General features: G+C 50.6%; 13 protein-coding genes across 13 annotated transcripts; 9 read left to right on the forward strand and 4 right to left on the reverse strand.

Annotated features, from left to right (window-relative positions):
• Positions 1 to 293: 293 nt before the first annotated feature.
• Positions 294 to 890, reverse strand: HETIRDRAFT_100706 (uncharacterized protein; the record flags this gene model as incomplete). Its single annotated transcript, XM_009544214.1, has 1 exon — positions 294 to 890. The coding sequence occupies one exon, from the start codon at positions 888 to 890 to the stop codon at positions 294 to 296; it is 597 nt and encodes a 198-aa protein (XP_009542509.1).
• A 545-nt stretch (positions 891 to 1435) lies between these two features.
• On the forward strand, positions 1436 to 2449 carry HETIRDRAFT_414665 (uncharacterized protein; the record flags this gene model as incomplete). Its single annotated transcript, XM_009544215.1, has 4 exons — positions 1436 to 1770; positions 1832 to 2037; positions 2095 to 2153; positions 2213 to 2449. The coding sequence occupies 4 exons, from the start codon at positions 1436 to 1438 to the stop codon at positions 2447 to 2449; spliced, it is 837 nt and encodes a 278-aa protein (XP_009542510.1).
• Positions 2450 to 3305: 856 nt separating this feature from the next.
• On the forward strand, positions 3306 to 6084 carry HETIRDRAFT_311242 (uncharacterized protein; the record flags this gene model as incomplete). The annotated part of the gene is made up of 12 exons (XM_009544216.1): positions 3306 to 3536; positions 3607 to 3649; positions 3706 to 3726; positions 3786 to 3826; positions 3893 to 4011; positions 4070 to 4223; positions 4338 to 4644; positions 4707 to 4864; positions 4925 to 5063; positions 5126 to 5255; positions 5320 to 5639; positions 5711 to 6084. The coding sequence occupies 12 exons, from the start codon at positions 3306 to 3308 to the stop codon at positions 6082 to 6084; spliced, it is 2037 nt and encodes a 678-aa protein (XP_009542511.1).
• Positions 6085 to 6425: 341 nt separating this feature from the next.
• Positions 6426 to 6928, reverse strand: HETIRDRAFT_243524 (uncharacterized protein; the record flags this gene model as incomplete). Its single annotated transcript, XM_009544217.1, has 3 exons — positions 6426 to 6527; positions 6565 to 6680; positions 6733 to 6928. Coding segments are annotated over 3 exons (414 nt in total), but the record flags the coding sequence as incomplete, so codon positions are not given.
• A 138-nt stretch (positions 6929 to 7066) lies between these two features.
• HETIRDRAFT_448712 (uncharacterized protein) lies at positions 7067 to 9603 on the reverse strand (the record flags this gene model as incomplete). Its single annotated transcript, XM_009544218.1, has 3 exons — positions 7067 to 7864; positions 7940 to 8162; positions 8234 to 9603. 3 exons carry the CDS (start codon positions 9601 to 9603, stop codon positions 7067 to 7069), a joined length of 2391 nt encoding a protein of 796 aa, XP_009542513.1.
• Positions 9604 to 9885: 282 nt separating this feature from the next.
• Positions 9886 to 13248, forward strand: HETIRDRAFT_457448 (uncharacterized protein). The gene is made up of 7 exons (XM_009544219.1): positions 9886 to 11129; positions 11189 to 11405; positions 11459 to 12085; positions 12149 to 12223; positions 12276 to 12389; positions 12440 to 12703; positions 12756 to 13248. Exons 1-7 carry the CDS (start codon positions 9897 to 9899, stop codon positions 12773 to 12775), a joined length of 2550 nt encoding a protein of 849 aa, XP_009542514.1. The 5' UTR covers positions 9886 to 9896; the 3' UTR covers positions 12776 to 13248.
• A 70-nt stretch (positions 13249 to 13318) lies between these two features.
• On the forward strand, positions 13319 to 14648 carry HETIRDRAFT_122496 (uncharacterized protein; the record flags this gene model as incomplete). The annotated part of the gene is made up of 3 exons (XM_009544220.1): positions 13319 to 13474; positions 13784 to 14095; positions 14154 to 14648. 3 exons carry the CDS (start codon positions 13319 to 13321, stop codon positions 14646 to 14648), a joined length of 963 nt encoding a protein of 320 aa, XP_009542515.1.
• Positions 14649 to 15597: 949 nt separating this feature from the next.
• HETIRDRAFT_308981 (uncharacterized protein) lies at positions 15598 to 16291 on the forward strand (the record flags this gene model as incomplete). The annotated part of the gene is made up of 4 exons (XM_009544221.1): positions 15598 to 15819; positions 15873 to 15911; positions 16048 to 16104; positions 16157 to 16291. Coding segments are annotated over 4 exons (453 nt in total), but the record flags the coding sequence as incomplete, so codon positions are not given.
• On the forward strand, positions 15598 to 16820 carry HETIRDRAFT_379750 (uncharacterized protein; the record flags this gene model as incomplete). The annotated part of the gene is made up of 7 exons (XM_009544222.1): positions 15598 to 15819; positions 15873 to 15911; positions 15968 to 15997; positions 16048 to 16104; positions 16157 to 16268; positions 16327 to 16658; positions 16713 to 16820. Coding segments are annotated over exons 6-7 (345 nt in total), but the record flags the coding sequence as incomplete, so codon positions are not given.
• A 133-nt stretch (positions 16821 to 16953) lies between these two features.
• On the forward strand, positions 16954 to 20048 carry HETIRDRAFT_154432 (phytase; the record flags this gene model as incomplete). Its single annotated transcript, XM_009544223.1, has 14 exons — positions 16954 to 17148; positions 17514 to 18063; positions 18125 to 18218; positions 18273 to 18295; positions 18345 to 18374; positions 18431 to 18483; positions 18529 to 18569; positions 18625 to 18724; positions 18778 to 18806; positions 18858 to 19026; positions 19084 to 19172; positions 19278 to 19477; positions 19537 to 19662; positions 19713 to 20048. The coding sequence occupies 14 exons, from the start codon at positions 16954 to 16956 to the stop codon at positions 19961 to 19963; spliced, it is 1950 nt and encodes a 649-aa protein (XP_009542518.1). The 3' UTR covers positions 19964 to 20048.
• Positions 20049 to 20265: 217 nt separating this feature from the next.
• On the forward strand, positions 20266 to 21549 carry HETIRDRAFT_407615 (uncharacterized protein). The gene is made up of 6 exons (XM_009544224.1): positions 20266 to 20570; positions 20629 to 20650; positions 20701 to 20769; positions 20823 to 20951; positions 21010 to 21067; positions 21120 to 21549. The coding sequence occupies exons 1-6, from the start codon at positions 20347 to 20349 to the stop codon at positions 21404 to 21406; spliced, it is 789 nt and encodes a 262-aa protein (XP_009542519.1). The 5' UTR covers positions 20266 to 20346; the 3' UTR covers positions 21407 to 21549.
• Positions 21550 to 21749: 200 nt separating this feature from the next.
• On the forward strand, positions 21750 to 26199 carry HETIRDRAFT_424855 (uncharacterized protein; the record flags this gene model as incomplete). Its single annotated transcript, XM_009544225.1, has 19 exons — positions 21750 to 21785; positions 22095 to 22148; positions 22214 to 22327; positions 22388 to 22472; positions 22528 to 22805; positions 22855 to 23061; positions 23124 to 23324; positions 23375 to 23539; positions 23591 to 23715; positions 23765 to 24197; positions 24251 to 24421; positions 24474 to 24783; positions 24845 to 24960; positions 25012 to 25197; positions 25254 to 25543; positions 25593 to 25728; positions 25785 to 25941; positions 25996 to 26034; positions 26090 to 26199. The coding sequence occupies 19 exons, from the start codon at positions 21750 to 21752 to the stop codon at positions 26197 to 26199; spliced, it is 3213 nt and encodes a 1070-aa protein (XP_009542520.1).
• Positions 26200 to 26392: 193 nt separating this feature from the next.
• Positions 26393 to 27451, reverse strand: HETIRDRAFT_379757 (uncharacterized protein; the record flags this gene model as incomplete). The annotated part of the gene is made up of 2 exons (XM_009544226.1): positions 27421 to 27451; positions 26393 to 27354 (listed from the first exon to the last, which is right to left on the reverse strand). Coding segments are annotated over exons 1-2 (984 nt in total), but the record flags the coding sequence as incomplete, so codon positions are not given.
• Between the last annotated feature and the right edge of the window lie 67 nt (positions 27452 to 27518).

Genomic DNA, 27518 nt, shown 5'->3' on the forward strand with positions numbered 1-27518 from the left:
TATGTTTCATGATGCTGCATGTGGTGCCTACAAATCTTCATTGCAAGAGTGATGCGAGTTCGACGTCCCATCAGAGAGGGACTCTCTGAACGATGAGAGATGTCGCACAAATTGATGCCGTGCGTGATACATGCAACGTTAGGTACATCAATCCACATACAGCCCGCAGGACGGCATCTGTCATCGAGGCCGCGCACGCAGTCAAGGGGATGGAGATCCCAAGTGACGGGTGATCCTGTGCCGAGTGGCAGAACCTTGACTGACTCGGTTGGTATTGGGGGACGGAAGGCGCATCAGCGCGCACTCCGGGACTGCCTCCGCGCCGTCAGCGTATAGTAAAAGTTGAGGTCGACGTGCGACCGGAGCCAGATATCCCCCTTGCGCGTGGACCGAAGCGAACGCGTGCTCTCCGGCGACGACGAGCGATCGGAGATCGACAGGTCGAACGCTTCCGTCGAGAGAACGGGGGTGCGGACTGGGGCGGGGTGATACGGCTCGCCGTGCATCGCGAACGGGTCCGTTTCGTCGGCGTCAGCGTCGGCATCGTCCTCGTGCGAGGTGAGATTGAGGGACGAGGTGAGGCCTGCTGCGAACGAGGCGACGCGGCGGACGGCGCGTGCGGGGTGCCGCGGGAGGATGGGGGAGATCGTGCTGGAGATTTTGCGGAGCGGGCGGGAATGCGGGGCAGACGCGTTGAGCTGCGAGGGCTTCGAGTGGTATGCTGCCTCATAGGAGCTCAGATGGTAGGAGGGGGAGAAGTCGGAGGGTTTTATTGTGTCGGAAAGAGACAGGCTGGACGTCGTCTCGAAGGAGTTGGTGGATGAAAAAGAGCGGGTAGCCTCGATCGAGTAGAGTTTATCGTTCGGAGAGCAAAAGACGGTGTTAGACATGGCGGTCGAAATTATACAGGTGCAAAGTGTTGAGGTGGGCCATGGCAAGCATAGAGGCCTATATATAAAGACTTTGTGAACTATTTGCTGCGGAAGAAAAAAAATGGATCTGAGTATGAAGATAGGGGTTGAGTGAAATTTTAGCCTGCCACTCGAACGGGTATTCGTTGAGGCATCAGTTTCTTCGTACTGTATTTGACAGAAGGGTCTCAGAATTCAGAACACATACGATTTTATCTCGAGCTACTCGTGAAGAGGTGAGACTATGCAAGAAGTTGTAGTTTTTGGAGGGAGGATGTGCCAATGAGCGTCGATATCTCTGGAACCGCCGGAGGATAATGAAACGTATAAATAACTAAATGCAAGAAGATAAGCGCTGACCGACGACGACCAGCTTGTGGTAGTGTTGTGGTGAAGAGCAAGATCCGGCAGATGGTGGGGTTGGCGGACGACACCAGCAGGCAGGCGCCGCGGAAGGCGAAAACGCGCATTGATCGCGACAGGCCGCGTTTGAGTTTGGACAGTCTCCAGTCTCCAGATCGACCATGCCCAAGGCACGGAAGCGCAAAGCGCCTGTAACGTCTGAAAACGACCGCTCCAGCACATCCAGCAAGGCCAAGGCCAGCCGCACCGTTATCCGTCGCTTCCATGTTCTTTTGAAGAACCAGAAGCACTTGCAGAACGAGACGCGCGATGCGGAGAGCGCTCGCGCGTTGGCCGATATCGAAAAGGAGATTGAGGAGCTCGGCGGGCTGTCTGCGTACCAGCGTATGTCGAGCATCGGTCAGGGAAGCGATAGAGGTGGGGGAAGCGAGAAGATCTTGGTAGGATGGTTGAAGGAATTGGGGTGGAATGATTTGGGTAGGAGGGAGAGACACAGGTGCGACGTCAGTCTTCATGAATTTTAACCGCACCTAAACATATGCTCTACGTCTCTAAAGATTGTTAGAGGTTGGAGCCCTGAAGCCAGACAACTATCAGTCCTACGCGACCTGGCTGAATGTGACACCCATTGACCTGCGCTCAAGGCATCCGTCTATCCTTGAGCAAGATTTTCTGCTCATGGACCCACAGTCGAACGGTAGCAAATGGGATATCATAAGCCTGAGCTTAGTTGTCAACTTCGTCCCCGACGCACTTGATCGCGGTTAGTACTTCCTCTCAATGCATTTATTACGTGTTCCATTGACTAGTCGTCCCGCAGGTCGCATGCTGAGGCTAGCACACCAAACGTTGCGTGCCGATGGGCTGCTTTTCCTAGTCGTAAGTCCTCATGGAATTTGAACATTTCGTGTAAACTCAACCTCATTCGTGTTTAACAGCTGCCTCTTCCCTGCGTCCTCAACTCGCGCTACACGACCTTTGAATATCTCAAGGATCTTATGGAATCTATAGGCTTTAATCAATTGGAAGAAAAATGGCGACCCGGCGGGAAAATGGTTTATTGGCTATATAAGAAAGGCTCGCCATCTTCGGACAGTGGAAACCCCGATCGCTTCTCCAGGAAAACAGTGCTGCGCCAGGGTGACAGAAACAACTTCACCATTTTGCTCAACTAGACTCGGGAGGTCGTCTTAGTCAGCTTGGTGCCTCCAGTACCCTCCTAGCAAAATAGCGACTAGTGGTCTTCGTGCGCCAAAAGGACTCCACGAACTGCCCCACGTTTGCGTCCGTCACTCCGTGTCTCTGATTGTGCTCTATATGTACGACAATCTCACAATTGGGACATTGTTGTCGTCCTCGTAATCCACACAGCACTCCCACCAGTCGGTACGCCCAGGAATTCCGCCAGGAATGCAGAGACTTCCTCATTGTATCCTTTCGCATAACCATCTCCACAGGTATATCTCGGATAGTGCATGTCAATACACTTAAAAGCATTTGGTGTATTGGCTTACGAAAACCGGGACTGGCTATGGCGGGAGGGAAGATTGGAGTCGAGACACCGTACAGAGCGGCATCAATGGTTCTTCACGCGGTACAGGATATCCTGAATGTAGATGGCTGCGACGAGTGGGATGCATGGAAGGTGGGGGGCGCCTGATATCAGCTCTCGGGCTCGGAGGAGAAGAGTCATCAAAAACGACAGAGCATTGCGAATAGTGTAGAAAATGTACCATTGTCGTGTTAGTTTTTCTTTAGTTGGGACTATATCATCTGCTTTACCTCAGAGGTGTGCATGAACGCCTGCTTGAACGACTCAATGTCCCACTACACATTGCTGCATATTAGGTCGTCTTAATTGGCCACTCATCAACGCGTTCTCGCACATGATGCGAGTGAATTTGCACGTGGTCACTCCTACGTGCTCATACCTGCTCATGCGCGCCTAGAGGCGCCTAGTATGCATGCATTGCTGCCTCATCCGTATCACATCTTATAATCGCGTTCGGCATCTTCGAAAAATAACCCACCATGACCAAACTACCCATCATCCACTTCAACGATGTCTATAGAGTCAGGCCTCAGAAGATCTCGCCTACATCACCAGAGACGATCGATGTCACGCAGTTCGCGGCCTTGATGGACGATATACGAGACGGATGGGCAGAAAGACCCGACGGGACTCGGGAAGGCCTGACGTTGTTCTCTGGAGATGTGTTTGCGCCATCCGTGGAAAGCTCGGTCACTAGAGGTAGCCATATGGTAAGTGATGGCTGCACATTGTACTCAGACGTGCTGCAAGTGGGTTAGACATGGGTATTTCTTGTTCCAGGTTCCCGTTATGAATCAACTGGCACCAGACGTATCCATGACCGGTGAGATTGATCTAATCGTCGACTTTGAAAATGCCTATATTCTGATAAACACGAAGGAAATCATGATTTTGATTTCGGTGAGACATATATAATGCGGGAAATCCCAGTGATCTCGCTGTTCCTGAATTGGCCAAAGGTTATCCGCATCTCTCTAAACTCATCCAGGATACCAAATTTGTGAGTGGCAGACAGGAGCATCCATAATGCAAGACATGATCTATAGATCAACTCTGTTCTCGCTAGCCATGGCTTCTCAGTAACATCGTAGACACAACAACGTCGAAAGTCCCAGACAGCCTATACGAATTCCGAGTGCTGGAACGCGTTGGGGTCCGCATCGGTGTGATAGGCTTGGTCGAGAAGTACGGTGCTCACATCGTTCGACCATCGCCTGTGATCTTCTGCTGAAGGAGCGCACAGGGAGTGGATAGGAACTGTCTCATCATGGCCTGAGAGTTTTGTATACAAAGACATGGCCGAGGTAGGGTTGGATCTTTCCAAGCGTCTTCGTGACCCCACCGGGGAATACAAATGCGACCTCATCATCGCTTTGACTCATGCTAGGTGGGTTAATGTCTTCATGTAAACCCCACACAAACTGAGTTAATATGACAGAGTGCCCAATGTACGATGATTGACATTTTGATTGTGAGCATAAAGCACCTAATTCTTGTTGATTCATCTGCAGGATATCGCGCTCGCTAAAAAGCTACTCGCTCTTACCCCAGCTGCACAGGAGAACCAAGATGTCGCCAACACTCACGGTGTCGATATTCTTTTAGGAGGGCACGACCATCTGTACTTCGTTGGTCGTGGAGTAGACACTTGGGAAGGGTATGATCTCACAGCTGAAGTCTTGGGGGCCGAGGAAGACCATGGGGACGTCTTGCTTGTCAAGAGCGGGACAGATTTCCGCGACCTCAGCGAGATGACCCTTGAGCTAGAGGACACATCAGAAGGAAGCGTCAGAAGGAAAGTTATCAAGAAAATCATGGGTCGGTAACCATTTGATTGTAGCTCGTCCCTGCCCTAGACTGACCGCGCACAATACGCACAGGAAAACATCACGAGATTGTGCCCGGCATGCGGTCCTGCAATCAACTGCAGAGAATCTTGGATAATATATTGAAATCTGTCGGTTCATCGCTCAAAAACCCTTTGTGCAAATTAGCAGCAGAACTTGATGTTCGATCTCAGTTCATCCGCATTCAAGAGGTATGTTCACCTTCCAGTGTCTCTCAGGCTCAGCTCATTGACACATACCGATCTTCACAGTCCGCTGCAGGAGACTGGTTCGCTGACATCTTGCGACACACGTATGACGACGCGCTTTGCATGAAAGGGTACAACGGAGGAGCAGATGGGGTATTCATCTGTGCGGGAATGTTGAGAGGGGACTCTATTTACGGCCCAGGTAGGCCCTTCATAACGTTTATTTTTGGTCCCCGTTTTGTGATATTTATATGAACGGCCCAGGATACCTTTCGTTGGGTGACATTCTGGAGATCCTTCCCTTTGAAGATCCCCTCGTTGTGATAGAAGTGGATGGCCAGACCTTATGGGACACATTGGAAGCGTCGCTGGAGACTTGGCCAGCGCAGGAAGGGTACGATCGATGTTCTAATTCTTAACGATATCTTCACTAAATTAGTGCTCGCAACTATTGTCAGACGATTCCCCGTGATAGCAGGATTCCGTGTCTCTTGGGATTCTCGGAAGAAGCCTGGTGAACGTGTCCTTGGGGTTTGGTTGCAAGAAGAGGTTTCGGACGGCGGGTTGGGATCTCCTGCTGACAGTGGCCATACCACCCCGGCCGTTGTCGATGGCGAACCCATCAAACGGGAGAAAGAGGGGCGCAAATACAAAATCGTGACTCGAGAATACATGGCCCAAGGACATGACGGTTTCCTCCCCCTCAAAGGACAAAAACATTTGATTGACGACGAATCGGGCCAGATCACCAGCACGGTCGTTAGAAAGTACCTACTCGGTACGCCAGCCCCACACCCTCATGTCTGCGTCTCTCAAATAAAGGTTTTACGCATGTGACGCGTATTTTAGGAGCACAATTCGTCAATAGGCTCGCTCGCATGAACGAGTCGCAGGAGCACATTGACCCTGACACACATAGAATCATTGCTCAGGAGCGCACAAGACAGTCCCGGATCAAGACACATCAGTTGCACATCGCGGAGCAATGGAAGCGGGCTGCCTCTCTCGCCATCCGTTGGTCGCGGTCCAAGCAACACTATCAAGACCATATTGGGGTTGCGTCGAAGGAACACATGAGCGGAGTGGATTGCTTCGACGGAGCGAAGCTGCGAGTAGGGAAGCAGCAAGATGAAGATGGAGAGGCCAAGGCACCTGCAGAGGAAGATATGATTACCGTTCATCCTGTTGTGGACGGAAGGTTAAGAAACGAGGCCAGATCCTGAGGGACGCACATATTTGTGCATAAGAAGTAGGGATAATGTTGTATGGTACAGATGAGAGAGTGAACGAGATAGTGAGCGTTGACAATCCGGTTCGAGAGGATATACCCTTTACGATGGAGTGTTCCCAGTCAGATGCGGGGTTTCAAGGTAGATCGGGGCTTACAGGTGAGCTATGAGGGCGTCTCATTTTCTGGAATATCTGCTGGAGGGGCAGTGTCTCCAGTAACAATTTTACCAAGATGAGTGAGCAGTCCTGCGGCGGATCCGAGACCAGCACCACCAAGGATCACTACACCAATATGAGGAAACTGTGCTCTTACGGCCCGATGGACTGGAGACTCACAGTTGAAAGATGTTGCACGTTTCCAGAAAAGTGCAGGGGTAACAACCGCAAAGAGAAGGGCCCCGATAGTAGCGTGGTCATCTGCGCGCAAGGAGGAAGTCTATTTGAGAGGCACCGAGTCAATAGGTACAACGAACAGAAAGGATATGACGGAGACGCACGTTGTATAAGGCTCGTATTCTGCGATTTCTGACGGTCTCAATACTTGAGTTCGCAGATCTCACGTATTCAAACGCGCCGCCGCCGGCGACACCTTGCAGACATGATTCAGTTGCGTGAAAAATTTAGTATAATTATCGACACACCAACTGCACCACCTAACCAGGTGGCCCTGAGGAGACGATTGACGGTAATGTGCCCTCTGCCTCGCCGAAAAAGAGTGAACGCAGTGTACAACGGCGGGGTCAAGATAGATAATAGTTGATAGCCTTTGGTCATCGACCGCCGCACGAGGAATTCTGTATCAGCAGCACGAGCCGCTGCAAGCTCTTGCTCAGACATGAGTGTTCCGAAACCTGAAAGCAAAGCGACCCGCAAGATAGCTACGAGGCCCAGATATTCCTACCGGTCGACAGCCAACGAAAAGCAGCGGAGCCGACAAGTCTTTGAATTTGTGTTACATAATACACAACTACCAAGCTACTCGTCATCGTCCTCGTCCTCGTCGGAATCGTCGACGAACACTGCACTTTTGATCTTGTTCCCGTCCGGCGCTCGGTAGATCGGCGCATCCTCTATGTCATCGTCGACTTTGCGTCGCTTCCTGCGCTTCCTCTCTTCTGCTTGATCCCCCTCCTCGTCACTTTCCTCCTCGTCCGTTCCCTCACCCTTCACGCTCTCCGTGCTTCCTGTGCTATCTGACGTACTCCCTGTGCTCTCCGATGTGCTCTCCGAACTCTCCAGGCCTTCTGTGTTGACTCCACGAGTGGCTTTCAGCATCCGCCATATCCATGCCTCTGCCCGCCTCTCCTTGGCAATGTCGTACTTATCCAACGCCTTCTCCTCTTCCATCTCGCGCAGCAGCGCTTCCTCATCTATACTATCGTCTGATCCCTCTACGTCGTCGCCTTGATTTGCAGATCCACGACCCAGGGGTGGATGAGTGTGGATGAACGGTGCATACATTTGCCTGTGTATCGATACGGGTGCGAATGTATGAGCCGATCCATTTTGCTTTTCTTCATCTTCATCTTCATCTCCTGTATCAGCACTCTCCCCGCTACTATCGTTGTCTGCACTTCGCGACAGTCTCCGCTTGCGCTTGCCTGTCCTTCCCTCTTCCTCTCCTCCCTCTCCTTCGCTTTCGCCTTCGCTTCCATCCAACTCACTCTCTCCCCCAAATCGTCTCACCAGCTGAGCCAAATACTCTCGTCGACTTTGCATGCGTGGTTCAACGCCCATCTCTTCAAGTGCATGCTCCACGTTCGCATTCACGACCTGCAAGATCGTGCATGAAGATCACAAATATCGTGTCAGTCAGAACATCGCAGGCAGCTTTTGAAATAGCTCCACCTGTCGCTCGCCCAACCTCCACACCTTCGTCTTGAGAGAGTGCTCCTTCTCGCGATGCACGATCGCCCTCACGGCAACATCGCGTACAAAATTGCGCACGAGCGTATGCAATTGTGAGATCATAGGGCCTGCCAGCATTCTTTCAGGGATAGTCCCGATTTTTGTGTCATTGGCGCCGTCTTGCTCTTCACGTCTTGCATCAGCATCTAGCGTAGCATACAAACTGATATGAAACCAATTCATTAGTCACATGCACAACAAAACGGTGAAATTGAGACAAAAAAATCAACGTACCGCGCGAGCCCGCCAAGTGCTGAGAGATGGAATAGGTCCAAACCAATGTCTGGTCGCGAAAGATACGATGCGTTGACGCCTGAAGCGTCCATCGCTCGCTTGAATTTTTCTTGAGGCGTAAGTCCTCTTACTTTTATTCCCTTCCTCTTTCTGCTATTCGCTGCCTCTCCTTCGCCTCCTTCAGTGGCTTTTATGCCTGCTTTCACCGCCAGGCTGACTGGGGTTGACAGCACAGCTTCGCCCTCGTCCTTGCGCTTGCGCCCGGGTTTGAGTCGTCCAACGTGTAGCGAGACAGCACTACCTGAGACCTGAGCGCGCTTGCGGCGCATGTATAAGCGCTTACGGAGACGGCGGCGAGAGGCGGGAGAGAGATTCCGTATGTCAGGTACAGCGATTCCAGGATCGCCGAACTCGGGAGGAGGCGTTGAAGGCATCGGGGAGGCAGCCGTGTGAACACCTGAGGATACATGGCTAGACAGCGGGAGGGGAGTGTGGGGTGAGATGGGCACCCGGGTTGAGACGGGAGTTTGTTTTTGAGAACGAGAACGAGACGGTTGGCGGAGAACGGGATCAATCATCCATTCGTCATCTTCGTTGGCGTCATCGGTGCTGGCTGAGGGAAGAGCAGCAAAAGCCTGAGGTAAGGCGCCTTCATCCGTTTCGTTCTCGTCCTGCATACTCATCGCGATCGTGGCCTCCTCTCGCAACATACCATCTAAGACACCAAGTCCAACGCGATCCAGCTCATCAATCAATGCATCTCTCCTCCACAACGCCTCTTGATCTCCTCTCCACTTCTCATACTTCTTCCTCTTCTCCCGTTCGCGTTCTCGGTCGCGCTCAGAGGTTCTGCCACCACCCTGCCGGCGCAGAGCGATACGATGCGCGTGCGCTTCCTCCTCGTGCATGCGCTCAACAGCGCGCCGAGTCGCCGCGGGTTCTAGCGTAGCAAGGCGTGCCGCCTGATCTTCTTCGTACGCGATGAGCGCGGGCGACGCCTCAGTCGCAATAGGGATGAAATATCTGTCGCTCCTCCCATGGGTGCGCTCACGAGATTCAGAGGCCGCATGCAACGCATCCAAGTACACGCAGACGTCTAGCGTTGTCTTAGTAGGCCCGATGTCGGCGGCGATAAGGTCTGGGCGCAGACGCGAGTGTCGCGCGAGCGCGCCAAAAAACGTAGATTTTTCGTCCTTCGACCAAACAGCATCTGGGGCGTGGTATGAGGGGGAAAGCTTGCCAAAATAGCTATTGGAACCAGCGAGGTGCGCGCGGGAAGCGGTGATATGTTGCTGGTAGTGTAGGATGTAGGCCGCATCGGGCGCGACGAAGTTTGAGGCGTCGGCGTCGTCGCTATCCCCGTCGGTCATCGGTTCTGAAATGGGAGAAAGATCGCTTTGGGTCAGCTTTTTGGCTGCTCGCACTCGAGAACGCCGTCCTCTCGACGGACCTCCATTTTTGATCGAAAGAGTGAAGTCGATTGTATCGCAATAGAATGTGGCGGCGACCTTTGCTTCAAATGCTTGTCTCAGAAATTTGCTGACCCGAACGAGGGTCGTCACTGAGCGTCACAAGGCGTAGTGACATGTGACATGAGCTGCGAAGGGCTCAGGGTTCCGTCTTTGTTTCAACTTTTTCGACAACAACGACGTCAACTTCAGCAATGATGGACGTGTACGATGCTCAAATGCTGGACTACTCGGACATAGATGTCCAGATGTATACCACTGTCTCCTCCCCAAAGCCTTGGCCTCATATCGAAGCAATCATGGAAGACGACGTCAATCCCCACCCTCTTGCAATCACTGCGACTCCCTACCCTCACCAGGAAGACGTAGAGATCGACATGGAGCCCGAGTATACCGACGCCGTCGAGTATGAGATGGCTGATGATGGCGATTTTTCTGTCCCCGGTGGCGGCGAGTTGGTAGACGTCGATCTCTACGACGCTTCACTGATCCCTGAAGCAGATATCACCGATGCATCTGTCGTACCTCTGTACGATTTATCATCTATGCTTCCGCTTGAGAGCTCGATGGGCGAGCAGATCGTCTCTTCCTCAGAAAGTGCAGACTCACTAGCCCCAGCTCCTGCGGAGCCAATCATAGGCCACCCGGATATTTCCCTGCCGCAGACTGAAGTGACCACCGTTCTTCAGCCTGATCCTCCCAAAACCGATCTCTCGCACATCATACTCCATACCGAAGAATCGGGAGAAGCCGTCCTTCCTGAGAAACAAACTGAGATTCAGCCTCCCGTACTCGAGTCGGAAGCTATCCAACTACCATCTAGCGAATCAGCACAGCAGAACGGTGTTGACGAACATCTTGTCCTGCACCAACCTGGTGACGACATACTCGAAAATGGTCACATATCGCTTGATGATCAACATGTTGTTACTTCCTCATCTGAACTACCGGAAAGTGAGGCCGAGCCTTCCACCCATCTCTCGGAGCATCTGGCGGCTCCCCCATCTCATATTGAGGATCACGACGCACAAGCAACCCTTCAAACCGACCCCGAGACTGATTCGTATGCTGAAGCCGCGATTGGCGACGAGCTCACTGACGACGTTGACCCCCACGAGATCTCTGAGGGCGTTTACATCGACCCTCCACCCCCAGTTCTTTTGGAGCTACCGTCATCTTCGGGACAACTTGAGTGCTGTCTTTTCAATGCTCCTGCTGCAAGCCACCAGAGTCCACGTCCTGGCAGTCCCCAAGAAGACCAACAACGCTTTGCAATTCTTCTTCAGCAAAGACCAACTTTGTACTATGAACGTTTATCAGACGTTTTTGCCGCCTTGCGCGAGGAGGAGCGTATTCAACGTATCCACGAATTCACCGACGGCGAAATGGTCTTGGATGCGTACGATATACGGCTTGTGATTTCTGAAGTCAGTCTCCTGTTTTACTATCAAATCATCCATTCAATCGGACTCACCTCCTCACACAGGATAACATATATGCGCGTGAAGTAACTTTACATGACTTGAATGTTTTGCATGACGGCTCAGATTTATCCGGCCCCCTTCGCCTTCGTCTCTTATCCGTCGTACCAAGGTTTATTGACCGTTACCGGTCACTCAAGGATCAAATCGACAGACTCAACCTTGCAGATGATAGTGACCATGTCTATGACCCCATACCTGAGCACGAGTATTATGAGCCTTGTAAGTGTGGCTCACTCATATTCGCCATGTATTGATTCTCATGCTGGTTATAGCTCCAAATGACGATCACCCTCATGAAGAGGGGTATTCAGAACTTTCGGAAGATGACGAACAAGAAGGTGATCAAGAAAGCGACAATGACGCGCATGATGACCAAGGCGACGCTGAAGCACACTCGTTGGAACACGACATACCTGCGGAGGCCGAACAACAAGCACAGGATGAAGGTGACATTCCGTATCAATCATCAGAACAGTCTGGCTTCCACGAAGTTGTGGTCGAGGAGGCTGGCGCACTCGAGCAAGAAGGCGACGATGAAAGCTTGGCTGCTGCTACTTCCGCCGAGATCACGACAGTCGATGACGAATTGGACTCCTCAGTCATTCATCGCACCGCTGACACTGATGTTCCTGTCTCTGGAGATCTTCAGAGGACGGAATATGTGGAATACTCCGAACCTCATGAGGATGATGAGGCGACGGGTGAAGCGCCACTTACTGAGCCTACAGACGAGGAAGCCGTTCTTCCTGAATTCGAGGGTCATCTAGCAGAATACATCGACGCGCCTCTGGAGACCTCCCCAGAAGAGTTTCCAGTCTCGTCTGTTGACGTCATAGGCGATGAACTCGCTGAGCCGCACACGGACCTTGCATCGAATGCGGCTGAAGTACTAATTGACGGTAAGAGACTTCGATATTGGCCCTGACATTACCAGTCTTTGTCTCATTCAGCATTCATGATAGATTATCAGCATGATGGATCTTACTCTGACAATGAAGCAGAGGATGATGGTGATGACTTCGAAGAACATCTCGAAGGTGACCAATCATCATTTTTGTTGCATGCTTTGGATCTGATGTCATTATGCAGACGATCAAACTGATGAAACCGCCTCTGGGACTGGGGCACGTTCTGTAGAATCAAATCACAGCGCAACTGTCGGCCAACATACAGACGTGCGAACTTATGCAGATCATGAAACTGGTATGTACTCCTATTCAAACGAGCAACTGAATTCTCATGTATCGCCTCAGACTTTATAGCGAATCTTGTTGATGATATTGGCCAGTCAGGTGGGCTTGACGAAGACTGGCAGGAAGATGCTTTAGAGCTCCAAGTTTGGGACGAGACATTCGATGATGGTGGTGATGATGATGAGCTCCAAACAGATGGAGAGCCAGATACGTTATCCACGGATGCCTCGACACTATCCAGCAAAATGTCATCAAAAAGAGGATTTGACGAAGTTGATCCAGAGGCCGCAGTAGAACCAACGAGCGAGCGGGACTCATCACCCAGTAAGTCTCATATGATTATCCGGCTTATTGAAGCTGACCATCACGAATACAGAACGTGCGAGGATTCAATAACTGGATCAGTCTCCACAGAAGATGCTCACAGCCCGAGTATCGTTCCTCGAATCTCCTAGCAGCCACGACTATGTCCCGACTGGAGCCCTGGTTCAGCAGCCAGATCTTCATTCCACCCTCAGCATTTTTTGACCCACGCAGTATTCAAGGTATAGGTGCATATTTCCCGCAATCACTACCCAGCATTTTTCCGGTTTGATTTTACTTTATCGTATTGGACCACTGACCTTTTCAGCATATCTTGCGGCGGACCTGTTCGCCATTGTTGTTCCGACTCTTTGGGAGTGGATGGTGTGCTAGTGTAGTGTTTGGCTAGTTAGGTGTGCAGGTTCAAGCTGTGCGTGAGCTGGTTGTCTGTATCATATCTGCGAGGATACGGTTCAAAGGGCATTGCTCGAGAAGTAAAATATTGATTTATTTCATTGTCGGGTCTGTAATCTGTGAGCGTAATAGCACGCACAATCCTCATATTTAAACATCCGTCTTGTGTGCGAAGCGCCAAGCAGCGAGACGCGTTTTCAAAGCCCGACTGACGCGGTCACGATGCGTGTACCGTCCGCCACTGACGCGCCGTTGATTGCCTTTGAATCGGTCCTCTTCTTCCTCTGTTCCTTCCTCCATCAACACCGCAAGCAAAGATACACCATGAACAATAGGAAGTCCAAGCATTCGAAGATCCTGGAAGCCTCTCCCTCTCTCGTATGTACATCAAACGGTGATGCTATTGATCATACGCCTAATTTCATACAGACCGATCATGCTCTGCAACCAGACGATGCTTGTCCAGAGCTATCATCCAAAAGTGTCCCCCGCGCAAAGGCTCGAGTGCAGACTTATGGCTCACGGTCAAAGAGGCCATCTCCACGCTTTTCTTCCCCATCGGATCTCTCTTCGTCGCCTCCTAGATCATCTCTCAAACGACCTCTCAGCGAACACATCTCCTTCACGAACACACAACCCACCAAGCGACCTCGCCTCGCACCTTCGCATGTCTATGCTGATCGAAAGTCTAAGTCGAAGACCAAGCAAGAGGCCAAACCCAAGTCGCTCACACAACTGCACTTCAGCCTAGATACTACTGTCCTCCGAACATGCTCGCTCTGTGATCTGACCTATACTAAGGGTGCCCCTGACGACGAAAACTTGCATAAGGCACACTGTATCCGAGTTCAAAAAGGCATGGAATGGGGCAAGGACGAGGATAAGGAATGCGCAAAGGCCGGTGTGCGGGAGGTGGCTTGTGGAGTGAAACTGAAGGACGGGAAGAAGGGGAGGATCGTTTGTTTCAAAGCAGACGTCGGGGGCAAGATTGGCTCAAAGGTCAGGACTTCTACTCTCTCGCACGCCCCGACATAAATTGTTGATCCTACTATGCCAGCTCTCGCTTCTTATGGAAACAATCAGCCTGACTCTGTCGTCCCCGCCATTACCAGATGATGTCTTGCGCGTATCTAAAATATATCTCTTCCTCATTCCCTCTATCACTTCGCCCTCACGCGAAAAGATCATTGGCTGCGTGATCGCTCAGCGAATCTCCACCGCGATGGCCATTGTCTCTTTACGCGACTACGCCTCCGACCCACATATCCCCCCACCCACCGCAACACTCGTCCCCGTGGATACGAGCACAGGGCTCTTTTGCGACCCAGCACCTCTTTCCACTCCTCTTGGAATCCCCCGTCTATTTGTTCCGTTAGCATACCGGAGACAAGGCGTCGCGTCGCGTCTCCTCGATGCTGCCACTGCAACATTCATACATGGGTGTAAGCTCGACCCTCACAAAGGGGAAGTTGCGTTCACTCAGCCGACAGGGTCCGGGAAGGCTGTAATGGACAGTTGGGGAGCAGGTGGAGTTAGAATCTATCAGGAATGATTTCGGAGAGCAACGGATGCGATATTCCATGTTCCCTTGTATCTAAGTGTCGATGTTTTTTCTTAACATTTATGTCTTTCGTAGGATAGGGTAGTGATATTTTTTTGCCCCGGCAACTCATGATACAATGATGTGCACTCGCTTGATGACTTCACTTGTGCTCGAACTGGCCTCGGTTGAATACCAGACATAGAAGCCTCAGTACGGAAAGAGATAAGATAACCGCGTGGCTTTGGCGCCCGTGGAAATGGCAATGTCGTTCTGCTCAACTTGTCTCTCACTCAGTACTCTACATCCATGAATCTCTTGTCGTGACCTCTGGCCCTTTCGAAAGCATAGCGATCTGGATACTGGAACCGAGGGACTCATACACCGCAGTCCGTCATGGCCGACGCAGATACCGCTCGCCTGTGCGTGCAAATTGTTCACTCCCACTTCGGCCCGTTAACTTCTGTAAGTGCGCTATTAGACTTCGCCCATGATTCTCATAAGCATTGATACTCGACAGGCTATTGTATCCACTCTACTTGCCCGAGGCCGACTATCTCTGCAACAGCTAGTTCGCTACTCCACTCTTAAATCGCGGACGGTACGGGCTGCCATTCTCGTCCTGGTCCAGCATAATATACTTTGGCACGCACAATCCGACGATGAAGGGGAGGTATTTGAAGTAAATATCGAAGAATGCTTGATGAGGCTGCGATTTGGCAGATATGTCTGGCAGGCGGAACAGTTGTTTGGGTCGGCGGTGAGTTATATGTCTGACTCGAGCTCGACGGTTGATGAGACGCTCGTTCCCAGGGCGCGGACGTTGTTCAAGTCATTTTGGACCATGGAAAACTTCGGCCACCAGATATCATGTTCCACTTATCGGTCCATGATCCGAAAGGTATCATTTACATGACATTCACCCCACCATCCACCACACTCATATCAACGTCAAGGTATCGCCATATACACCCAAGCGCTTTACAAGCTTGTAGTGAGCTCATATCTAAAACCATCTACTCTCCTGTCACACATTTCCCCACGAGATAAACGTCTCAAATACGAAGCTGAGGAAAAGGCCAAGATATCGGGGTTCCCCACAGCGAAAGAGCTGCGCCAGTCAAAAGAAACAGCAGAGGCACGTCTAAAACGAGAAGAAGAAGAGGCCGAGAAGGTCGGCTTGGTAGGTGCTCTCTTTACTAAGGTTTGAAGCACGATTGATCCGAGCTGGTTTAGAAACGGAAAGCAAAAGATCAGTTGCGCAAGTCCTCCAAGGTTTGGTTCTTGGCCATTCCATCACAGTCGAGTTCTAATCTCCCCTCGAATTCTAGCGCAGCGCAGTAGAGGAGGAGGTTGTCGATGTGAGTTTTACAGCCCCGTTGTCTCTATATTGTCTTGACGGCGTCACCAGGACAGCGTGTATTTCCGAGTGAACTACGAGAAATTTAACATTCACATACGGAATAAGGTACGTTGATATGTCTATGCAATACCAATACACACCCCAACATTCCGTCTAGTTAATAGAGGCCGCCGCAAGAGAGCGCTTTAACGACAGTGCTGCACTAGTTGTGCGCGCTGCCCTCAAGTCAACAGAAAGCAAGCAAAAGTCCGTTCTGGATCTACGATCAGGTATGTCACGACCCCTAGTCTGATACTTATCCATATGAAAGTCAATTTGTCTCTGTAGACGCGACCACAATCGCCAATGTTGCTGCGAACCTATCGGACGATGACGACCTGGCTTCCGGCCTAGCATTGTCATCTTCAAAAAAGCCTAAGACCATGAATCTGATTAAAAACTACCTCGGCATGCTTGCTTTCGCGGACAATCCGACACTGGCGGGCAGAGCTGCCTGCTTTATATCATCTGTGGGTTCCAAGTACTATGTAGAATTCGAAGTCATCGAAAAGAGGTTGCGGAGGCGCGTGCTTGAGGCTGTCGCGAGAGAGCGCCATGGCGATGACGCTGTACGAGTTTTGCGGTTATTAATGGATACAGGGAAGATGGACGAGAAGCAGGTACGAGTTGGAAGTGACGTTTCCTCAGCTTGCTGGTCCTCATGTACGCGCTAGATCTCCAAAATTGCCATGATGGCTCCTAAGGACGTTCGGCCGCTGCTGGGGGCTTTATCTGCCGAACACCTGGTCAGCATTCAGGAGGTCCCAAAAAGCGCAGATCGCAATCCAACTCGAACATTTTATCTTTGGTACATCTTTGCATGTTCTCCGGAGCCAGATCATTGACTCCGTATCATATCACAGGTACGTAGATTTACAGAAGGCATCTTCGGTACTACTCGTGAATCTGTACAAGATGCTATACAATATCGGCATGCGGAAGCGAGCAGAAGAAGAGGAACCGGTTGTGAAGGCTGTCCTCGAGAAACGGGAGCGGGTGGACGTTAGTCTGGACGAAGGCCTACTGACCAGGAATGAGCGGGAAGTTCTGGCGGAATGGGAGGGGAAGCGAGAAAGGTTGACGGTTTTGGAAGGTCGCGTCGAGGAAGCTGTGTTTATTCTTCGAGACCTCGGTCCTCTAGGCAATGACGATGCATGACGCCGTTGTGTCTGAAAGTTGGAGAGAAGATTGGTGGCAGTCAGTAGACCCCGCCTTGATGACCTCGGACGTTTCCGACTAGCCGATCTCGGTGTAGGTCTGTGGACAAATGGAGACAAGCCTGCATTTAAAGTCGACTCTCCTTTCTTATCCGCTCAACCCGAATCTCCCATACTGTCCACCCTCGACCCGTCGAAATGGGCATTCGCGAACCGGATGTAGAATTCGGAGAAGGATATAAACACGAAGATGACGAGCAGCAGGCGTTGCTCCCGTCATCCATCCCCGTCGAATCATCGGAGTCATCCCTCACACAGTCTCGCTCGTGCTGCTCAAAACGTTCCTTCACACTCACCCAACTCGTCGCAGCATTCGTCACGGGAGGCTTAGCGTGCATTGCCGTTCAAGTCGCGGCTTCGGTGTGTTCCCCGTCTAGTTCCACCCGTACAACATCAGGAGACTCGGTCAACGTCCTCGCACCCCCTTATGTCGGCTCCACCCAAGTACACAACTGGCCGCCCCCATCACCGACCAACGACTATCCAACGCTATTTCCTACCAATGTAGGCCATGCAGGTGTCACGCCAACTGGCGCTGAGGCTGCGCTTATCGCCACGGCCCCTTCGTATCCCATTCACACCGGTGCACCTCAACTTGTTGCTCCAGCCTCCTTACACCCTGGAGGGACTTCCAAAGGGAGCAACAAGTCTTTCGATATATTCAAATCATGGGGCAACCTGTCTCCGTGGTATAGTGTAGAGAAAGGCGCGTTTGGAGTGGACTCAGGGCCTGAGGCTCCGGAAGGCTGCAGTGTCACTGGACTGCACTTCCTTCATCGCCATGGGGCTAGATACCCAACTTCATGGGGTGCGTTGCAGCTACTTTATGCGCGTCTGTGCATGTATTGACGCGGAGACGTATGCTTCAGCGGCGTACGGCGGGCCTGCCGCTTTAGCAGGCCGTTTACATGAAAGCGCCGCTAATTGGACTGCCAAAGGTGAGTTGGGATTTCTCAACAGCTGGTATGTTCTTCAAAACCGTTCCTCGCAACTCAACTCTGTCTGATACCTCTACAGGACTTATAAACTTGGCGAGGAAGGTATGTCAATCCTTTCGAGGCGAGAATTATGTTTGCCTGACTCGTTCAGTCCTCACGCCGTTTGGGAGGCAACAGCTATGTGAGACATACTATTTCGTTGATCACATCATGAAATGCTGATTCGTTTCCTCGAAGTCGATCTCGGCATCTCCATTCGTTTGAAGTATGGGTTCTTGCTCGAGGTATATGTTCTATCTTGCGAATCCGCTTTGGATGCTAATATGCATCAATAGAATTTCAAGGATTCACTCCCCGTGTTCCGCACGGAGTCTCAGTCAGTGCTTCTGAAACTCATATATAATATATTGATTTACACTAAGGCTACGCAGAGATCGTATGCTCACTTCCGCTCTCAACTTCGCAAGCGGGTTCTTTGGTATTCCTTATGAAGACAAATACCTTCAAAGCATCACTATTGAAGACCCTGGTGTACGTAGTCTTACTGTCTGTGTATCTAACATCATAACAATCAGTGCAACTAGTTTAACAACACATTGTCTCCTTACAAGACGTATGTATACCATCATTATCTCGTTCTCAGCGCTTACCTCTATTGATACAGCTGCGACAATACTAATGACCGCTCCAAAGCTGACCGTGGGACTCCTTTTGTGAAGGAATGGGCTGCTATCTACCTGCAGGATGCACGCGACCGTCTGCAAGCTCAGATTGATGGTTACAACCTGACAATTGAAGACGTTTACACTATGCAACAAATGTGTCCCTATGAGGTGAAAATGATCTGTTCGACCTTCCAGTGTTATCCCCAGCGCTGATCATGCCATTAGACCGTTGCTATCGGATTCTCAACGTTTTGTGGGCTCTTCACTCAAGAAGAGTGGGAGGGCTTTGACTATGCGTATGTGCGTTTTTCTTTGTTCACGAGTGGCCTTCTTACACACATCATAATAGGATGGATATATACTTTTGGTAAGAATCTTTACCGCCTTGCACGCTACGTTGAAGCCTGATATACTTGTAGGTATAACTCCGCGTTTGGTTCTCCTGTTGCCCGTGTGCAAGGGATTGGGTACATTCAGGAATTGGTGGCCCGTCTCACACATACGCCAATTGAAATACACAATACCTCGACCAACGCAACGCTTGATGACAACCCCGTCACTTTCCCGCTTGATCACAGCTTCTACGTGGATGCCACTCACGAAGTTGTTGTCCTGAATAGTGAGTGAATCTAGCAAAGAGTGCTCCTTGCGTGTCTCTAATCATGGTCCGTTGCCCAGTCATCACAGCTCTCAACTTGACGTCATTCGCTGCATCTGGCCCCTTGCCGTCTGACCACATCCCGAAGCACAGAACTTTCCGAGTATCAGAGTTGGCTCCCTTTGCCACCAACATTCAATTCCAGCGTAGGATGTAATTCAATATGGTGGCTGTATATGCACTGACATTCGTCTAGTCTTGTCATGCGCGGCTAAGGATACGGATCAGATCCGTGTGATAATTAACGATGCCGTTGCCCCTCTAACAGGAATCCAAGGATGCCCCGCAGACCAAGATGGCATGTGCTCTGTGAATGCCTTCACGGAGGCACAGAAGACGATCATCGCAAACACCGATTGGAATTGGGCCTGCCATGGAGATTGGGACGTCCCGGCAGGGCGAGAGTGGAATACCACGACAGGTGATGCGCCGGGGGTCAAGTGGTAGCTTCACAGGTCTAGGCGGACTATCGAACATTACATACACTACAGTATAAACGTGAGACTATGAGCGTGGTAATGCTTTGTGAATGATTCTGCTTGTCTTGATTGGTTTGCGTTTGCGTTGAGCGCTGCTCGACATAGCCCCCACAGCCTCGGGCCCATCGTGACATTGATGAGCTCTGATACTGTCAATCTAGCATCTAACTCTGCGTCTTGTGGCGATGTCCTCGTTTCACTGCCCTCGTCAGCACTCTGACAGTTAAAAACGCCTTCAAGGCCCTGTTCCTCATGTTCGACAGCCTCAAGCTGAAATTCCGTCGTTCTGAGTCCATGAGTACCCCAGCGCCTACGAATACCGCACCGTCCGTCTCAAATCTGTCCACATCCATGGCCACCGTGCATATCGACTATGGCGATCATGTGCCACCTCACCCTGGTACACGTTCTGGCTGGACGCGATTCGTATGCATCTCGGATACACATTCGCATATCGTCCCTGTGCCCCCAGGAGACGTTCTTATCCATGCAGGAGACTTGAGCAGCTGGGGAACCTTGAAACAATTGAAGACCACCATCGACTGGTTGATGACTCTACCTCATCCAACGAAAGTGTAAGTGGACAGGTCCTTTGTATGACGGAAGCATTTCATATTCAACTACGGCGTCAAGAATCATTGCAGGGAACCATGATGTATGTATTTCCCGCCCATGATCGAGAGACGTTGACTCATGGTGTATTAGTTATGTCTGGATAGAGCATGGGTTGAAGGCAAAAGTTCACATCGTGTACAGAGCACCATAACTTCAAAAGTGAGTGTCCAACCGAGTATGTTGAGTGTAGGCTTAACAACACGGCTTTTAAGGATGCGGAAGAAGCACGTACTATGATAAGAAGCCAGGCTGTCAGAAATGCCGGAATACACTACCTAGAGTATGAATCTCTAGAACTCTCAACGTCGTCAGGGAAAGTTTGGAAAATCTACGGTTCGCCAGTGAGCTCGAAACCTCTTGTCCCTCAGTTTGAAATTGACATCTCGCTTCAAAATGTAGGCTTGCCCACGGTTCGCGCCTGGATGCTTTCAGTACACAACCAAGGATGAGGCAGAAGGTCCGTGACAAATTTATAGGTCCTTCATAGAATGACGACGGTTCTGCATCAGATATATACAGTCAGATACCTCCTGACACAGAAATATTGATCACGCACACACCGCCTTACCATACATTGGATCAGTCTCGCAAGGGTGTCCACGCTGGCTGCAAGACTCTGGCTACAAAGGTGGGGCAATTGAAGCCATGCAGATTGCATGTTTTCGGTCATATTCACGAGGCCAACGGCGCGCACATGCATCAAGGCAATCCTGATGAGGGTCTACCCGACAGAGTGTCAGTCAACGGTGCATGGGGAGATCACTCGACCGTCATAGTTGATTTGAAGGATGATTGATACGGAAATGTGCAGGTAGCCGGAGCTTTTCTGCGTACTGTATTGCACTCTATTTCTAGTGTCTCTGCTAGTACTTACTCATGACGATGTGCTGCGACTGCTGGTACATCGCCCCTCTGAGCAATAATGGATGATAGAAGACCTAGATTTGATTCGACTGTCCTCACTTTGTTACAACAACTTCATACTCATGCAAGGCGATCGTGGCCTGCGCGCTACGCTCTAGCCTGCACGACAACGCACCTCGTACTTCTGACCTGCCATGATATCCCTGCATCCCTGACCGGTATTCAAGTTCTAGTTGGGACTTCAAATAGCACCCAAGCGACAATAGCGGCCAACGATGGTGATTGAGTCTTCCTTTCTCCTCGTTTGTAAGGTGTGTGGGCGCTGCACACCGGACGTCAACCAGTTCACATAATGATTACTAGGACAGTCTGACATCGCAAAAGGTTCGATCAATAGGACTACGGATGTGAAGTTTGCTGTGACTTACCGGGCTGGGTGGACTTGAAGGACGCGTCTACTGAGTCGCACTGAGTCTAGTCAGTTCAAACTCCGACTGACGCGATGGGTCACAGTGTGATTTTGCTATTCGCCACTGACGCGCCGTCCCTCTCCCCTTGACCGCTAACACCCTCCTCCTTCCTTCCTCCAACACTTCGCTCTCCTCGTCATGGATGTCCAGCTCAACAAAGAGCAATTTAACTCCCGTCTCAAACATATCGTCGATTCATGGACAGTGAGCAACTCCATTGAGCAATTAGCATGAGGCTGCTCCTCATGCTCATGTTATTTGGGTTCCAGAAAGCGACCAAAAATGACGACTACAGCACGATTGTCGACGTAGACGCTCTCTTTCTCGCTGCCGGAGACCCATCTGGAGAGGATGAACCTGTCAGGAAGGGCACCGCGTTCCAAGTACGTTGTGACCTGGTTTGTTGTTCGTGCTCGCCTCTGTTGACACGAAGGGGTTTCTAGACTTGGCTTCTGGGATACGAGTTTCCCTCTACATTCATGCTTTTTGAAAAAGAGCGCGTTTCTATCTTATGCTCTGCAAAGAAAGGTACTAGCATCATCATCTCTCGCCATTCTGTCCTAAGAGGCGATGCATATAACAGCGAAGATTCTTGAACAACTCGCGAAACACAAGACCGTAGTTCCTGTGGAGATTTATGCTCAAGGGAAGCCGAAGGATCCACCCAGTGATGCCCTCCCGAAGTTCCTTCAAGCCTTCACGTCACACCAACGCATTGGTACCCTGACCAAGGAGTCTTACACTGGCAAACTATATGATGAGTGGAAGAAAGCGTTATCTGTATCGAGCAAAAAGCCAGAAATGTCCGACATTGCGCCTTCAATATCTTCCTTCATGGCTGTTAAGGACGATGAAGAGCTTGTAAGACCTTTTTGCGAAACTATGACTGTATCATTGATCAGGTTCCCAGAAAGCCATTCGTACCTCGGCCAACTTGACTTCCACACTACTCACTCACCATGTAGCGCTCAAGCTTGAGCAGATTCTAGACAGAGAAGCTAAGATCTCACATGACCAGTTATCCGCGCAATTCGAGGCTCGTCTAGGATCCGGAGAGGGAGAGACCGCAAAAGGTCCAGACATGAAAGTTTGGAGCAAGGGACGCGGCTTAAACGATGTACGCCATCACGTTCCTGGCTTTGGTATCTGAACCTACCTACTCAGGATGAAACTTGTTAGGTGGATTGGCCATCGACAGAATTTTGCTATTCGCCGATCGTCCAGTCACGATCTTCAAGAGCAGGATATGATCTGAAGTCCACTGCAGAGTCCAGCGAAGATAACATCTCTCACAAGGGCGTTCTCCTGGTGTCCTTAGGAATGCGATACAAGGGTTACTGTTCCAATGTTGGCCGTACGTTTATTGTCGACCCTGACAAGGTACCGTTCTTTTCCTTACGCCCTTGTTTGTGCTTTGACACAGCCTTCAGGAGCAAGAATCTATATACAATTTACTTTTATCGTTGCAAACGGAGTTATTGTCGAAAATGAAGGACGGTGTGACGGCACGAGATGTGTACCAGCATGCGTTGGCTTTCATCAAGAAGAAAAATCCTGACCTTGAAAAGCATTTTGTAAAGAATGTCGGATTCGGAGTGAGTGAATCTTTTGTCACTGACTCTCTCAACAAACTGACAGCCCCGAAGATGGGAATGGAGTTCCGAGATTCTGCATACCTTTTGTCTCCTAAAAACGGTCGCCAGCTCAAAGCCAACATGGTTTTCAACCTTTCCCTCGGTTTCCAAGACCTCGAAGACGGAGATAAGAAGAAGTAAGTGTATCATAATGTATGACAGCTGTTTCTCATCTACTCTGATCAGGTATGCTCTTCAACTCGTCGACACTGTCAAGGTCGGTCATGACAAGGCTATTTGTCTCACTGAAGGAGTCAAGCATACGAAAGACACCCTCTTCTACATCACACGCGATGGCGGTGAGGAGGAATCAAAACAAGCCAAGAAACCTGCGGCAAAGCCCACCAACGGTAATCCTTCGCCCACAAAGCACAAGACGGCTGGCGGCAAAGTATTACGAAACAAGACTCGCAGTGCTGCTCAGGAGGAGGTCTTACAATCTGCCGCAACTAAGATCAAAGAACATCAGCGCGAATTACATCAGTCACTTCAGGCAGAGGGACTCGAAAAGTATTCAGAAGAAGGTGCAAGTGGGGGTGGCAAGGAGGGCAAAGGTTGGAAGCGCTTCCAGAGCTACAAGGGAGAGCTCGGTTTACCCAAGGAGGCTGAGAGTTTGCGGGTATGCCCTTCTCGATTATTGGAAGCCTGCTCGATGCTAAAGATGCGATTCAGATATTTGTTGACCGCAAAGCTCAAACGATTGTCTTGCCTATACACGGCTTTGCTGTTCCGTTCCACATCAACACCATCAAAAATGTCAGCAAGAACGACGAGGGCGAATTTACCTATCTGCGCGTCAACTTCCAGACACCGGGACAGCTTGCAGGAAAGAAGGAAGACACGGTACATTGGGACATTCATCTTGCTGATTTCGAGCCACTAACTGGGTTTTCAGCCTTTCGAGGATCCTGACGCTACATTTATCAGATCTGTCACATACCGGTCGGCGGACGGCCATCGCTTTGACACAATTAGCAAGCAGATCACCGACTTGAAGAAGGAAGTGAACAAGCGCGAGCAGCAGAAGAAAGAGCTTGCTGATGTTATTGAACAAGACATCTTGGTTGAAATGAAAGGACGTCGGCCGATCAAGTTGCCTGAAGTGTTTGTGCGACCTGCACTCGATGGTAAACGATTGCCAGGAGAGGTCGAAATTCACCAGAATGGTCTGCGGTACCAGTCACCCATGGGTACCCAGAAGATCGGTGAGTCCAAACATACATTCACTCGCACTCCTTGACTAAGGCTTCTGAATTATGGCGAAAGACATACTTTTCAGCAACATCAAACATCTGTTCTTCCAACCATGCGATCATGAATTGCTCGTCATCATTCACATTCATCTCAAAGCTCCTATCATGATTGGCAAGAAGAAAGCCCACGTTCGTCTCACCTTCCGCGCAGTATGAATATACCGACTGACCTTGGTGCAGGATGTTCAATTCTTCCGTGAGGCATCTGATGTTCAGTTCGACGAGACGGGTAACCGTAAACGGAAGTATCGCTATGGTGATGAGGATGAGATCGAAATGGAGCAGCAGGAGCGTAAACGAAGACAGATCATGAACAAGGAATTCAAATCCTTTGCAGAGAAAATCACTGAAGCCTCTACTTCCTTCGTATGTTCCTCAAATAATACCGCCGCCGCTCAGTCCTCTAATTATCTGTCTTGTAGACTGGTGATACTCTGGAACCGGATATCCCTTTCCGAGAGCTGTCATTTGAGGGTGTCCCCTTCCGCACGAATGTTCGCCTGCAGCCTACCACCGAGTGTCTTGTCCATCTATCAGATCCTCCTTTCCTGGTTGTCACGCTGGCGGAAATCGAGATCGCGTCCTTGGAGCGTGTTCAGTTCGGGTTGAAACAATTTGATGTGGTTTTGGTCTTCAAGGACTTCACGAAAACACCACTTCATATCAATTCGATACCAAGTGCTCAACTGGACGACGTGAAGAACTGGCTTGAGTAAGTTGTTTCGTCCTCAATTAGAGCGTTCCTAACATCTATTTTAAAGTTCTGTTGACATTCCACTGGCTGAAGGACCCGTCAATTTGAACTGGGGACCGATTATGAAGACCATCAATGACAGCCCTCACGACTTCTTCCAGTCCGGTGGATGGAACTTCCTTGGCGGTACAGGTGGCGATGACGTGCGTTGCCCTTTGTTTCTTGTGACCATACGACCATCTTACATGCGCTCCTTCAGTCCGATCAAGACGACGACTCTGATACTGAATCCGAGTTTGAGGCTGAGTCTGTCGAAGAAGAGAGTGAGGAGAGTGAAGATGCTGGAAGCGTGTTTGATGGGTCGGACGCAAGTGATGACGAAGGTAGCGAGTCGAACTTCGATGACGACAGTGATGGTATGTACTGCATCGAAGAGCATGCCTAGCGCCCGCTTATGTTTTTTCTCGTAGGCGAAGACTGGGATGAGTTGGAGAAGAAGGCCGCGAAATGTTCGTATCATGCTCTCCCGTTTTGTTGACGGCTCACTGACGTTACTCGATGCAGCCGACAAGAAACGAGTCGAGGTTGGACGCGGGCATAATTCTGACGATTCTGACAGCCGGCCAAAAAAGAAAGTTCCCGCGAAATCTAATGGCAAGAAGGGTAAGCGGTGAACCAGTGAAGGTTTCCAGTCATTCTTCATGTTTGGTTATGGTATCGTCCAACTGTATAGTATATTATATGCTCCTGTTCTTGTCTTTAACATCGACTGTTATGTGGTGCGGCTATCACATTACCGTCGGAGCATCTGTTATACACGGTGCCTCAGTCTTGTTTGAGAGTGAACGCAAGCTGCCCACTGTTCAACCTCGCTTCCCGCCATAAGAGGAATCCAGAGATAGCAGCCCCCGGCCCAAACGCAATGCTCCCTACGACGTTCCAGAGGGCAAGGATTGAAAATTGCGACACAGTCTCTGCAACCCACAGAGACCCGATGAGGCTAGGTCCGAATGCGAACGTGGCGTCCCACTGTAGGAATACCAATGCTGCATATTCTAGAGTCGTGGTCTGCGGGTCTGGGACTGCGATGCGTGGAAGGAAATAGTATTTGATGGCATCAGGCTCCTCGAGCAGCGGCCATACCACGGCGAGATGAGTCGCGGCAGAAAGGATGAAAGTGGCGATGAACAGGACTTGGATTGTCTTATAACCCGACTGAGGATGACGCGATGATGGACGAACGAGGAGGTGCGCCTGCTGCGACAACCACATCCAGACAGGGAATGCCTGCCAAGCGGCAGTCACAATTGCGTCGTCCAAGAAATACATCAAAAGAGATGGCACGGCGGCGCCAATGAGAAGGGCGAACATTGTCGCTTCTGCGTGTGCTTGGTCAATCTTTGCAGCAGGCCCCGGACGAAGACGCGCTTGTCCCGAGAGAATGAATGCGAGCCAGTACAGGGGATACATGACCCCCACACCGATATTTTGGTACATGATGCCGAATAGGGTCGGGAAGGCGAGCAGGAAAGGACGGCCTTGACGCGAAGCTTCTACGTATGGCAATACGATAAATGCGGCGCCAGACGCAGCGAACTCGGCGAGGAAGAGGGCGGTTTTGGGCTGGAAAGCGGCATGAAAGAACGTGACGAGTATGCAGAGCTGTTTGTCGATGCCTGGAACTGAGGTGTATACAAGCGCATAAGCACCATCATTGGGAGGGCATTGGGCCCTGATCAATGCCCCACCACCGGATTTCACGAGGTGTCCGACAAGGAAACGGAATGCGAGGGCGGAAAAGGACGGAAAGAGAAGTAATGGGACCAAGACTGCAAGCAAGAGCTAGCTAGTTAGTGGATGATGCGGTCAAGCTAGAACAGAAGCAAAGTTACTACCTTTCCACACCCTTGACGACATGGGAACTGTTGATGGGGGTAGGTTGACGAGGCCTGATGCCTATGAGGCCTTGTTTAAGTGATCCTGATTCCTAACC

This window comes from Heterobasidion irregulare (assembly GCF_000320585.1).
Source record: "Heterobasidion irregulare TC 32-1 unplaced genomic scaffold scaffold_02, whole genome shotgun sequence".
NCBI lineage: Eukaryota > Fungi > Basidiomycota > Agaricomycetes > Russulales > Bondarzewiaceae > Heterobasidion > Heterobasidion irregulare.